This window comes from Mangifera indica, chromosome 12 (genome assembly GCF_011075055.1).
Source record: "Mangifera indica cultivar Alphonso chromosome 12, CATAS_Mindica_2.1, whole genome shotgun sequence".
In the NCBI taxonomy this organism is placed as follows: Eukaryota; Viridiplantae; Streptophyta; class Magnoliopsida; order Sapindales; family Anacardiaceae; genus Mangifera; species Mangifera indica.
Window position 1 is genome coordinate 12,455,730 of NC_058148.1, and position 14,173 is coordinate 12,469,902.

Consider the following 14,173-nt stretch of genomic DNA (forward strand, 5'->3'; position numbering starts at 1 on the left):
CCTTCTTCTTTCCCCATATATTGGCTCCTTTCCCATTTCTAATAATTAAGAAATAAGAACGAAAAAAGGGAAAAACTTAAGATAAAAATATAATTTATTTGGTTTATCACAATTATAAGTGATATTAATTCTATTATATATTATAAAAAAAATGGTTTTACTTTAAAAAGAAACGTTGGGCTTTGATGTATAAATAAAAAGAATGGAGTTTTTAAATATAAAAGATGAAAACGATTACTTCATCAAATTCGGGTGGGAAATAGTCATTTGGTCAACTGCTAGGAACATCAAGGGATGGAATTAAAAATATTTCCTCAATTTCAAAAGGATTAGGATTTAATTAAACTTAATTGTATTTTAATAAAGGGATTACTATTAAATAATGACATATAAATAGTAAATTAAGTAATCCATTATTCCCAAGTGTAAGCACATCAATTAAAGACAAAATTTCGGGTGTGACGATTACTTAACCACTAACATTTGTTCAACTAACGACTGATAAATTAATAATTATCGTCCACATCACCCATATGTTTTTATGATTGAACGTGATTGATGATCATTGGTTTAGCTGTCAACTATTTTTGATAAGACTTAAAGATGAAATAAAAGAAGAAACCAAAAAATATTGTTTATGCTTAATCCCTCAGTCTAATCACAGTACGATTAAGAAAACCTTATCATCAATAATAATAATAATAATAATGATAATAAGACTCTATTGCACTAACGTTAACCCTCAATCACTAAGTAAAGAGAAGTAAAGAGAAGCTGATGGCTTCAGCGAAGATGGATGGTGGTGAAGAATGATTACATGACATGGCATGCATGCAAAAGCGTGACATCTCGTCGAATGAACCTTAATTTATGAAAAGAAAATTAAAGCTAACATCTGTGATTTCGTGGGTTTGATAATGGAGGCCACTGACCGCGGAAAAAATATATGTAATTGATACTAGGTTGTCCGCCATAAGTAGGGCAACCAGCCGGCCGCTCTCCATCTAATTGTTATATTAGAATATTTATCCTCTTTATAACTTGAATCAATGATTAAATATGGGATTTAATGAGACTGAAAATTAAAAGAGATTCCTATGACTAATATGAATGATCTAAGCAATTAACTATACTATTGGTAACAGAATTTAAAAGGCTAAAAGACTTTTTTCTACCCAAGGTTTAATGTATTTCCAAAATTTCATTGCAAAGTTAAAAAAATTTAAATACACACCAATGAATTATTAAAGTTAATCAAATTCATTAAACTAAATAATTCCCCTTCCATTAGTTAAAAAAACTAACAAATTTTCTCTATCAAAGTTTTGAAAACTTACCTTTTTTCCTCTAGGGTTTTAATTTTTTTCTTCTATTTTTCATTAACCTTCTCCGTCGTTCTCTTTCCCTCTCCCTCTCTAACACTCCCTCTCCCTCTAAATAGACATAAACAGAGAAGGTCATGCGTTCAAATTTGATTGATCTACTCTATCTCCTTTTTCGTTGAATTTGTCTTATTATAGGAAGATCGTCTCTATCTTTGGTTGATCTTCCATTTTTCCTATAGAGACTTAATAGAGGCACAACAATTTGAGGCGAATAGAGAAGGTCGTGCATTGGATTTTGATCGATCTCCTGCTTCTCCTTCTTCGTTGTACATGTCTCATCGTTGGGAGATCGTCTTTGTCAGAGAAATTGAAGATTGGCTGAAGAAAAGCATTGAAGGCGACAACAGGGAAGGTCTTCAAAAAATGTAGAAAAAAATTAAAACCTTAGGGTGAAGAGGTAATTTTAAAAACTTTAGGTGAAAAAAATTGTTAATTCTTTAAACCAGTAGGGGTAAAGGAAAGAAAATTTTATTTTATTAAATATTACTTGTTAAATGACAATTATGTCTTTAGGTTTAATGGATTTGATTAATTTTAACAATTTATAAATAAATATTTAAATTTTTAATCTTTATGTGTAAGACTTTGATAAAGCTTGGGTGGGTCTTTCGGCTAATTTAAAATTGCAATTGACTAATGTTTTCAAGGTTTGATTATATATGGGCCATTGTTTTCCATTCCACCCAAAGTATGATAAAACTACAAAATTTTATGTGGATGGTTTTAATAATTAAATAATATTTATGTAATTTTGTTCAAATATTATAATATGATAAATACTATTTATACTTATAATACTATAAATAACTTACACTTTAACCCATAATAGTTTTTTTCCCTTCTTATTTTTACTTTACTCCTACAACTTCTTTTGCAACCAAAAATCACATTGATTTGATACGATTCTCAAATGAAATTGCACTAATTTGGATGTGATATGATTTTTTTTAATGAAATTGTATCGATTTGATACAATTTTAATAGACAATTTACTTATCAATGCAATTTTAGACATTGATTTAATTAAAACTAATATAAATTATGGATTAAAATATATTTAATTAAATTTTGGAGAGATTAATAGTTTTTTTGTCTTTTAACAATTTTATAATAAATTTAGCTTCTTTTTTTTCCATATATAACACATGGGTGAAATAATTAATTTTTTAAACTTAGAAGAGCAAAACTGTTGTTTCATTAAACCTTGGGTGGAAAATAGTCATTAGACCACATACATACATACATACATACATATACACATATATGTTAGATTTCTCTATCTCAAATGTTCACACTTGGCTGGTTGTTTGAGATTTGCTTGAATTTGAGTTTTGGGAAGAAGGTTTCATCTAATTTCTTACAAGAAACCCAAGAAATTAGCAATAGACATGCGCTATTGATTTGACTAATTAAACCTTAAAAAAGACTATTTGAAGAATCATCTGAAATTTAAACCAGTGAAACATGATAATTAATTATAAATTATTTCATATAAAATATCGTACATTCCCTCCAATTTCAATTCAAATTATTAGAAAATCTTTTATGTGAATTAATATTAACTATAATTTTAATTTAATAAAATCAGACAATTGAATGTCTAATGTCAACTTACAAATGGGATCCAGAGATTAATAAAAATAAACTTAATACACTCTATATATTACAAATTTGAATAGACGGTTTACTATATGTCTTTAAGTTATTAGATATTTCATGAAAGACTCCAAATAATATTTTTTATAAATTGGCTAAATCCATATTCTAAAACCTAATCGTTTCAACATTTTCTATTGAAAGTCATCGTAAAGGAGATTTTTTGAACAGAAGATCAGTTATAATATATTTTCAATTTTCAAATGATTATCAAAGTTTTACATATTCAAATTATATGACATTTCAAATATTCTTATAATTTTAAAGAATTTAATTCAATATTTTATAACTTGTACGTACGTTCTGTGAATTTAATCTTACACAAATTATTTCTGAATTCAGTGCAGTCAATTAATCTGTGAGATTCATGTCCAGTTAATGACTTTATAGCGCCATATATACCACATGAATTGATTAAAGCACCTCACGCACATACACAGCAACAAACGCCCTCCCCCGTGTAACGTATTATACAATCACAACACTGCCACTAATCTCCAATTTTATATCTAGAATTTAAGACAATGTTCAACATTTGAATTCGCATGCTCTTCGTATCATCAGATGCCAAAGTTCAAACGTCAGACCATTCCTTCAAAAATCTATCTTGCTGTTTCTCATTGTCAAATTATTTATCTTTCTAGCCAAAAACAGAAGAGAATCAGAGTCTCTAAGCACGAAAATCTACCGTGAAGTTGCAGATTTGATGCAGTAAATGTCAGTGTTAAATATCCTTATTAAAAAATTTTCAAACTTAACATTTCTGAAAAAATAAGATTATACGCACATATATTTATTATATAATTTAAATATATATATAATATCTTATTATGTGATTATATAATTTTAAATTAAAGATAAAATAACATTCAATCATATAATGGTATATCATCTAAATATCTAAATTGTGTATAATAAATAAATATACATAACATTATTTTTTTGAAAAATGTTGTTTGACCAAAGTTGACTGGCATACGGTGATTCCATCCTTTTTTTATAGCAATGTTCTATGAAATAGATATATAAATAATATATCATCATATAATTGAATGTTATTTTATTTTTAATTTAGAATTACTTAATTATATAATATAATATTATTTACGTATTTATTTTATATACTTAAAATATATATACATATAATTTTATTTTATTTTTTTTCAACTAGCGATAACCCATTGAGCTAAACCTAACAAACGAAATATTTTGTTCCACATTAGGAGGAACACCATCAATAATCATATCAACTTTTGATATGGGAATGATGCCATTTTGTAATATCTGAATTATTCCTAAACAATTAATTCCGGCGAAAAATTATTAAACAGCTGTGAAAGAATGTTGATACAAACCTTAGCTTCCGACGTTTCAACCGAAGAACACAAAAGATGGATAAAGGAAGAAAAAAAATTAAATAGTAAAAGAATTAGAATTACTATAAAGTGCACAATCATATAATATATCAATCATGTGACAGTGTATTAATGAAAAATAATTAGATAATATTATTGTGATTAAATAATTTTGTAATAATTTAGTACGAACGTATTAAAAAAAAAGAAACGAATTAACAAATGAAACAAGAGATAATGCATCCACATGGTAATGTGGATGATGCAAACATTGGAGGTACAGAATTTCCCTGCACAAAGCAGTCACTGAGACATATCTTAGACTTAGAGAGACTTCGTGTGTATATAAGAAACCTCAAACAAAACCTTCCCCTCACCTACTTTTCTCATCTTCTTTACTTCTAAGTCTCCTGCGCCCTATACTTTTGATGAGTTAACTCGGTTAGATCTTGACCAGGGTGACTCACTCATTCATTCAACCCCTATTCTTCTTCTTTGCAGACTTATTCCCTTTTGACAGATTCCTCGTCTCCTTCTCGAACAGATTTTCTATGGTTTTTCCTCTTAATCTCTCTCCCCCTCTTCCTGCTGCAGTTTGTTTTAATTGTTCTACTTTTTAAGATAGATTCCTGGGAGATCGTCTTTGCATATATCGTCTTTCCCTCAAATCTAGGAACTATGAATCATAAAAAATAGGAACTTTGAGTTGTTTTGTTGGTTTTAAATCTTTTTTCAGTTTTAAGGTTTTGATGTTGTCTTGGAAACAATAGTATATTCTATTTAGGGTTCTATCGGGCTTGCTGTGTGGCAACCTTATAGCCATTTGTAGTTCAACACGTCACTTCATGTTCTTTGGCAGAGACGATAAATCTCATTGTTGCTCTCTTTTCTCTCATTTTTATGAGTTTATAAGATTTCTTTAATCAAGCAGACTGGATTCTCTTTTTTCTCTCACAACATTCCTTTTAGTTTTCACAGCTCTAATCAACAGTCATCGTTTGCCGGTGCAGCATGATCAAGATTCACATGCTAATATCAGTTCTATGAAATTTGAAGGTCATGAGAATCTTGATGATGCTGCATCAGTGATAAATGACTCTCTTATCATAGAGATGGATCTAGGCATCTCATACAAGGTGATTAATTTCCTATTAATCTTTTTTTTTTAACCTACTAACTATTGGTGGGTTAATTATTTATGTAATTGAATCTATGTGGGGTTCTTCTTTTATGGCTTATTTTTTGCAAGGTCAAAAAAGCAAAGGGCGCAAGATTACCTTGTACGTGATGGCCGGGTAATATTGTAAGGTAAGTGAAGAAGATTATGCACTTATGTCTACCTTTATACTATTAAGCATACAATACCTGACTTTCAAAACAAAAATAGTACTGATTACTGAAGAGATTAGATAAAATTTTATATCAATATTGAACTTTTTCAATTAGCGTCTTTGTCAGTAGTACTAGAAGATTGAATTTCTGAAACTTATTTACAGAAACTTTGGATGAGAATCATGGTGGGATGATGTCACATTGCACTTTGGATCGCTTAAAATTATCTGATAGTCAAATATTTCTTGCTAAGTTTAACTTTAATGTTTTGCAAAGGATTCTTAAGATTTAAGCCCTCTTCCCATTTCCCAATTACAAAATGAAAGAGGAAGTTCACGTATAAGATATATATGTATATATAATTGATTCAGAAGAGACATTTCTCATTCCTTTTGCAGCTATTGCTGGTAAACGATTTCACTATTTATTTCTTCTTTCATCTATTCCTTTATTCCGATCTTGTCACTTTGTTCTTACTTTCTTGTGATTCGGTCAAAAGAAAGAACAAAATATTACATTTTATCCTTCAAACAGGATCGGTGGATCCTCTATTAGATTTAAAGATATATAATTTGATGTAGTTTTCTTCCTAATTTAACATGTAAAAGTCTGCAAACCTTTTGAATGGACACATATGGGGTTTCACTGAACTGGTTTTCTGTAGGGTTTAGTGATCTTCTAATAATGATCTTTTGAAGAAATCTATGAGAAAACATGTGGGTTTCATTATACAAAAAGAGTGGAATTATTATAAACTTCATAATCACCACAGTAGAAGACATGATACTTCTAAAACTTACTGCTAAGTAGCATTATGTAAGGTGATAATTATAGTTAATTATATGACCATTGGTTAAATTTTGTTCGATGATCTAGATCTGATTCATCTGAAGTACGAACATTCATGTCGTTTCTTTTTTTTGTGATACGAATGAAAGTGCAAGTCAGGAGATATGCTTATTCTTCTCTGTGATATTTATCCATTGCTGAGATGAGATGAGATTGAACAAATTTGATTACATGTTTTTGTGTCATAGTTTTCTATGTATAGTAATGGAAAGGAAGAAGAATCTTTAAGCCATATCATGTGGGGCATTTTCAGTGACAAAAGCTGTTTTGTCATTTGACAAGTGAAAAGAAAGGCCACGAATAATTCCTTATTAAGGTCCACAAGAAAGAAAGAAAATGCAATTGTAGCAACTCAAATTCAGCTTCGACTATTTGTATGCATATGCAAAGAATCGATGCATGTTTTATATGGTTAGCTATCTTCTGATTAGTCTTCTTAATCTTGACATTGATGCTTAATTATCAGAATTTTATTGGTGTCTAGTTAATTAAAGCTTACTTTCATCAACAATTAAATGAACCAGATTTTACATGTCGAATTTTTTGGGCAAATTTTATGTGTTGAATTTTCTTGCCAAAGTCGATTTAGTCTAATATGAAAAAAATAATCAGCTTTAAACTTATATTACTTTTATTTTTTTTGCCATTATTAAAGATCACTTGTTTGTTTTGGTCTAAGTTTCTTTGTTCATGCCAAAGTCGATGTAAATTTCTTTATGCCATTAGTCATTTCTTTGGCTTTATTGTAACTAGAAGATCATCAATTTTTATTTTTTTTTTGCCTAGACTATTGGGTTAAGTACCTCATTTCTTGCTTATCAAATTATTTATATTCTTCTTTATTTGCAATATTTATCTATATTTATGTTGTATGTATATACAACTGTGCATTTTGATTTAATTCATTGCTGTTCCATTTGAAGTTAGTAGTAATTAAAATGGCTGGTTCAGATTAATTCATTGGAATGACAAATGAACTTCTGTTGAGAATTCCTACACAGGCAGATAATTTGCAAATTATTTATTACAGAAACTGTGAATATAACTTTTTTCTTTTCTTTGTTTTGCTATTTCAATTATCTATTGCCTCTTGTTAGGAGCCTGACAATCTCTACAAACAACTATACTAAATTGTTAGTAACTTAGATAGGACAAGCAAACATAGTATAAAAAGAAAAGATTAAGAGCAATACTATGTATACTCAATTTGAATACACAAACGGGTATGTATAGTTTTATTATAATAGAAACAAATAAGAATAGACAATGAATTTTTATTAATTCAACTAGTTTATAATGAATGAGAGTAACTATTCTTTCACACACAAAACAGTAATAAAAACGACAATGAACAATCAATAATTTTTCTTCTCAGTTGTCTGATTTTCTAGAGACAAACTCTCTCCTTCAACCAACAAAATCTTTTCAAACAAAACGTAATTCTCTCTCCTCTCTCCTTCCCTAATCCCTTTCTTATTCCTCCCCCTAATCGCGGTTCCCATTTCATAATTGCCCTCTTTTCACCTAAACATGAGTAACAAGATTACTTATCCTTTTGAAAACCATTTTGTCTTCAAAGTGAGGAAATAAGCAAGTCCTTTCATTTTGTGAATTGTAGGAGAAATATTCATTCTCCTATTTTATCCTTCACTAAATAGATTTTGTTTGTGATACCAATTTGTTGGGAACATAGCAAATTATACCAACAACCAACACCAAATTGTTAGGTGAAAAGCGAACAAATCTTTGGAAGAAAAGATTAATTAAAAAAAAAGTTGAAAATAAACCATGAATATGTATTAATTCAACTAGCTTTACAATGAAATTTTATTTTTTAGATTATAGTACTTAAAAATTTAGGATGAAGTGCCCTAATAAAATGATTAAGAGTCTTCTTAAGTTTCATTTAAGAGAACATGTGTTCAGGCATCATGATAAACACGAGTTTTCTTGAACTTAATCAAAGAAAGTATCTGATAAAAAATGGAGCCACGTTGCAGCATCTTCCTCCTCCCGTAGTGGCATATAATTCGTAGAGATAACTGACACATACTTGGATGGTCACTGACATTCTCGTACTATTACCATTTATTGATCGTACTATTTCTTTTAAAGCATGATCGTGACTCCACCTATCTTGTCTGTTTTTTCTTGCCATTCATACCCAATTTAAGGCAAATCCCATGAACCCATCCTCCTCCCAGATTGTTGAATCATTAATAATGGAAATTAGTTTTCAAAATGCCAACCAAATATCGTCATATTTATCGACTATTACCCGTATATTTACATGGTAATTTTGACAGCGGGCAAAGAGCATGCCGAATATATGCACAGATATGATTTCACCGCAGCCGTGCAGCAGGTGGCAGAGGGACTGGAGCACCAGTGTCGGTACATGGTAGAAGGAGAAGGGGGCCACTAGACAGGTGGTCCCAACAAATGCAGGTCCCCCGGTGACAGAGATATCTGGATGGGTGAGTCGACATGGTGGCGTCCCGCCATGAAAAGATATTTGGCAACTCAAAGTCGACCGGATTTAACAGTCGTAACTGTCAAGATCGTCTTCGGATATTTCTCGCCACATGTATAATCCATTATTAATGCATCTCATTTGATTCAACATGTTATTATATAATGATACATTATTATTTATATAAAAAATTATAGACATGATATTATTATTTTATATATGTATATATAGAGTTTAATATATATAAATATTGAACAATACTATATACACATTTATTTATTACACAATTTGAATATATTATACAAACAATATATCATCATTTAATTGAATATTATTTTAATCAAAATTATTTAATTATATTATAATATATCATTTGCATACTAAAAGTATATACATATAGTTTTATTAATATAAATTTTTATAAAAAAATAAAATAAAATCATGTTACATATCACATTCAAATTATGCTAAATAACATTTTTCACCCTTAAAGTTAAAAAATAACATTTTCACACCTCCCACTCGGTAGTGTCAATGAAATCATTAAATTTTTAGTATGGGCCAAATAAATAAAACTTTGTAATTTTTAATATTTATTAAAGATAAATAATATTTAATTTCAAACTATATTAAATATATTTATACCAATGTTTTATGTGAAAAATAAAACTTAAAACATTCCATCTTCGACAACAACTAAAATTGCATTGTATTAGTATGGGGGTTCTGGTCATGGTGATTCTATGGGTGGCGGTGGTTTGTAGTTTGGTTTGACGTAATTTAATAGTCTATCGAAAAAATAAAATGTAAAAGATTAAATAAAATATAAAAAGATTTATGTAAAATTTTAAGAGTTATATTTATTGCCAAATTTCAAATAGAATCACAAAAAGATAATGTGATTGCGTCCACAAAACATGTTTTGTTAGGGAGAATGCGTTGGAATGACAGGAAATATAATTTCGAAGGCGGTGAAGTAGAAGAAGAAAAAAAAAGGACAAGAATAAGAAAATTACCTATATACCCTTTAGGTAATTTAAGTTATTAGAAACAATTGAATTATGAATTGAAAAATCGCTGTTTTCAAAATTTGAGGGTGGGAAAGCAGCATTAAGGCAAAGTAATTGGTGGGAAAAGGTTGTCAGAAAAAACAGTTCCAATGAAATTCCGAAGAGTACTGTCAATCAAAATTACTGCAATGTCTATATTTCAGGGATTTGTGTATAAAGCAACAATTTTTGGTTTTGTAAAAGATAGGTTTGGTTTGGGGACATCAAACGTGTTTTTGAACGCGTTGTTCTTCTCTTTCTTGGCTTTTCTGTGTCTCTTTTCTTCCTTTATGTCTGTTGTCACTGACCCGGGTCATATTCCTCCCTCATACGTCCCTGATGTTGAAAATAACGTCGCCTCAGGCCAAGAATCAAACAAACCTGTGAGTTCTTTTATGTATTTTCTGAATCTTTTGTTGCATAGGTTCTTTAATTTTAATATAATGTTTTAGTTGTTTTTAAAGTGTTTGTGTTGATCTTTATTGGGGGAAATGAAAGAAAAGCGATAGTTTAAGATGGATATATTAGTCTCAAGGCTAGGATAATCAGATGAAACATCAATCTTATACTTTTGACATTTATGGAAGATAGTGAAAGGGCTAATGTTAATTTGGATTTTGGTTAGATGAGAGCTTGAAAAGATTGACGTATTGTCTGGGAGGAGGAACAGAAAATGATCATAGTTATTTAATGGTGAAGCAGTACGGATGAAGATGAATCTTAAACTGGAAAAGATTATTATTCTTAAATGAGTAAAATTAACCAGTGTAAATATAACTAGTTTTGGCTTTCTTCTATAGGGCAAGTCTTCATGTTTATTGGTTGAAAGCATAGAAAAGCTGCTTGACATATGATTTATGGTTGAGGCAGTACTTCTAATGATTTAGGACTCTGTTCGTAATATCTGTATACATTGCTAAACAATTGTGGATAAACAATTGTGTTGGTTATCGGAACTACAAGCCTTTTGTTCTGCTTGCATTTGATGCTACAATTGGAAGCCTCTCTCTACAGTAAGGCTGAACTAGTTCTTTTCTATCCTGGTTTCAATGTTGCAAAGCTGCTAAAAATTGTGACAGAGTGTGCTCTGATTTACAAAGAGAATGAGATTTTACTGGAAAGCCTCAACTTAAGATTTTTTATATAAGTCAGAAATTCATGTACAGCTTTGTGTCAAATGTACTTGTACAGTTTTTTGGAGTGATTTTATATGTCAAATACTCAAAAAAACTGAGAGGTGTGGTTTAGAATTTTTTTCTTTTGCTTTTCACTGACACTTCTGAAAGTTAGGCTGCAGTCTTGATAGTTATCCAGAAGTTACTTGTTCTGTAAATCTAAGCAATGGTGTTCAAAACATGAGATGGCAGGGGTGAAGACTAACCATACAAGTAGTTAGTAAGATAATATAGTTTTTACAGTGTTCTTTGATAACATTTTCTTTTAGATCACCTTGATAGTTTGTTTGATACCTGATTAGTTATGAAGTATTCCAAAATAGTTTAAACTTCGCATGAGATCTAGAGTTCCGCAGATAAGGTCTGTAGATGCATATTTTCAAGGTGGGTGTTTTGTTCTGTCAATCAAGTCAACTCTGGTAGTCTGCTTGCTGATTTCTGTATTTGTTGAAGTTGTTATACTTCGTGTCATGTTTTATGCAGCCTTGTCACATTCAGAATTTTGCTGTACCAACACCTTTTCCTTCGCCACTTATGTTTATTATAAATCCTACTGTCTTAGTATTATAATGATGTTTTTTGAAGATTTTGTAAAAACGTTATATGCTCTAGGTTGCTTGTGGAATAATAATGGTTCGTAGAGCTTAGCATTTGGAACTCTCTTTGGTTGGCACAATTTTCTCATCTCTAAGAATATGGCAACTATAGAGGTAAGCGTAGAAAATTTGAAGTTGGATGCACAGCATGGATATTTCTTTGGTTATTGAAATGATCTAGACATGTGCCTTGGCCTAGTCCTATGAAGTGGAACAAGCAGAATGGTTGGCTAGGAAGTCTGGGCGGAGCTCTCGACATTCATTTAAAGTTGGTGTCCACACAAACGTAACCTTGGTACTCTCTCTCTCTCTCTCTCGCTCTCTCTCTGTGTACCTATCTAAGTTTGTATTTGTGCATCTGTTGGTTCAAGTGGCAATTTGCATGCAGTATAAAGTAATAAATATATCTGCATTATACCAGCCATCCTTCATCACTTGCCTTTTGATCAGATAAGAGTGTCGGAAGATGCGCACATGGTTATACCTCTTGGCGATAAGCCATCTCAAAGATGGAACGAGCTAGCCTACGTCACCGCATAGTTTGTAGAACCTTTCTAGTCTCCAGTAAAACCTCATAATCAGTGGTACCCTTGCTCTTGTTATTAAGTAAAAAGGGAATTTTGATTCACTCTTTGTAACACTCAGCTTGTCAAAGGCGCAGAGAAATATTGATTCTGGTGAGTTACTGGAGACTAGGAAGAATGCAATTAAATCATAGGGCTCATTTTTCTAACACTCAACTTAGGGCTCATATTTAGTCATCTAAGTTCATATTTAAATAAAAGTTATCTATAAAATTATATATACTTATTTTGAGTGTACAAATATATACCTACTTGATATGTATTATCATATAATTGAATGATTTTGAATTAAAGATAAAGTAACACTCAATCACGTAATAACACATATAATTGCGTATATATTGACTTCAAGGGTTAGCCTAAGTGGTGAAGAGAAAGATTTTCTTTATGAAAGGTCAGGATTCGAATAGCGTAGTCTCTCACATGTGAAAAGTCAAGACACGAATAGTTTGAGATTGATTAGCGATATATTATGATAAATCACTTTTGATTTATCCAATGTAGTGATTATAAGTCTAGTTATTATACTTTGGGGTTTACATGTTTGGTGAAGTCAAATGAGGTTCATTGGTCATAAATAAAAAGTATGTTTATATTTATATATTAAAATTGGATATATATAGTATTGCATAAAAGTTATACCCTTTCAGAAAATTATATGATGGAACTTCCAACTTTTTTCATTCATAAATTAAATTCTATACGTAATTTAATTTTATTTAAAAAAAATGATTTTCTTCTCTAAGATGATGGGTGAATACTTGAAAGGAAATGATGAATTCAATTAAACTGAAAAAAAAAAAAAAGAAACGACGAAGAGCAAAATTATTCATATTCTTCGCCTCTTGATACACAATTTGTTGGACCTTTTGATGAATAATATATATATATATATATATATATATATATATATATATATATATATATATATATAATTAATATACATAAATGATATACCATTATGATATTAGATATTATTTTATTTTTAATTTAAAATTTTTTAATTATATAAAAATACGTTATTTGTATATCAAAAATGTGTTCCCCTAAGTTTTATTAATTCTTCTAAATCAAATCATTTCTCAAGATTGCACACACAAAACAGAGCAAAATAATTTTAACTTAATGTATTTTTATACATTAAAAAACTAAAAGTATGAGTGGCAGTTGCTATGAAATCTAATTTTAAGATAAAAATAATGAGATTTTCTCACATTCATAAAGAAAAATTGTCTTCCCTTATCTATTATTCCAAATAGAATTTTAAATGGAGTAAAACCCTAAAAAATCCTTGAAGAATTGAATAATATCAATTTTAAAAAACGATGTTTATCATCAACTGAAATGAAAGAGAAGCAGCAGAGATCTTGAGATTTGAATCCTTACATGCGCAAATTTATGGGTCAAACAGCCTCTCAAAAGGCTTCAATTTTCGGAGTCTGCATTTGTATCATTTGATTTTTGGAACCACTGACATGGATAAGCATGAGATGTCTCTGATGAGAGAGAATTAATCATGATGGTGGAGAAGAATTTAAAAGAAAAAGCAATATATAATTGAAAGCTTCTTACGACATTTGGCCAAGTGGGTTTTAACATCAATTAGCCAGATGTAATAATCCAAGAATTATTGACATCAGATAGTCAATCATGGATGGTTTTTTGTCATGACATTCTGTTCGATAGAAGGCTAAAAGCCATATTACCATTCAGAATTTG

General features: G+C 29.9%; 1 protein-coding gene and 1 long non-coding RNA gene across 2 annotated transcripts; both read left to right on the forward strand.

Annotated features, from left to right (window-relative positions):
* The first annotated feature begins 4,791 nt into the window (after positions 1-4,791).
* LOC123192729 lies at positions 4,792-6,180 on the forward strand. The gene is made up of 2 exons (XR_006496931.1): positions 4,792-5,532; positions 5,646-6,180. It is a non-coding gene; the product is annotated as an uncharacterized LOC123192729 (long non-coding RNA).
* A 3,943-nt stretch (positions 6,181-10,123) lies between these two features.
* LOC123192075 (probable protein S-acyltransferase 15) lies at positions 10,124-12,689 on the forward strand. The gene is made up of 6 exons (XM_044604540.1): positions 10,124-10,496; positions 10,987-11,112; positions 11,621-11,810; positions 11,916-11,984; positions 12,070-12,165; positions 12,321-12,689. The coding sequence occupies exons 1-6, from the start codon at positions 10,210-10,212 to the stop codon at positions 12,408-12,410; spliced, it is 858 nt and encodes a 285-aa protein (XP_044460475.1). The 5' UTR covers positions 10,124-10,209; the 3' UTR covers positions 12,411-12,689.
* Positions 12,690-14,173: the final 1,484 nt, after the last annotated feature.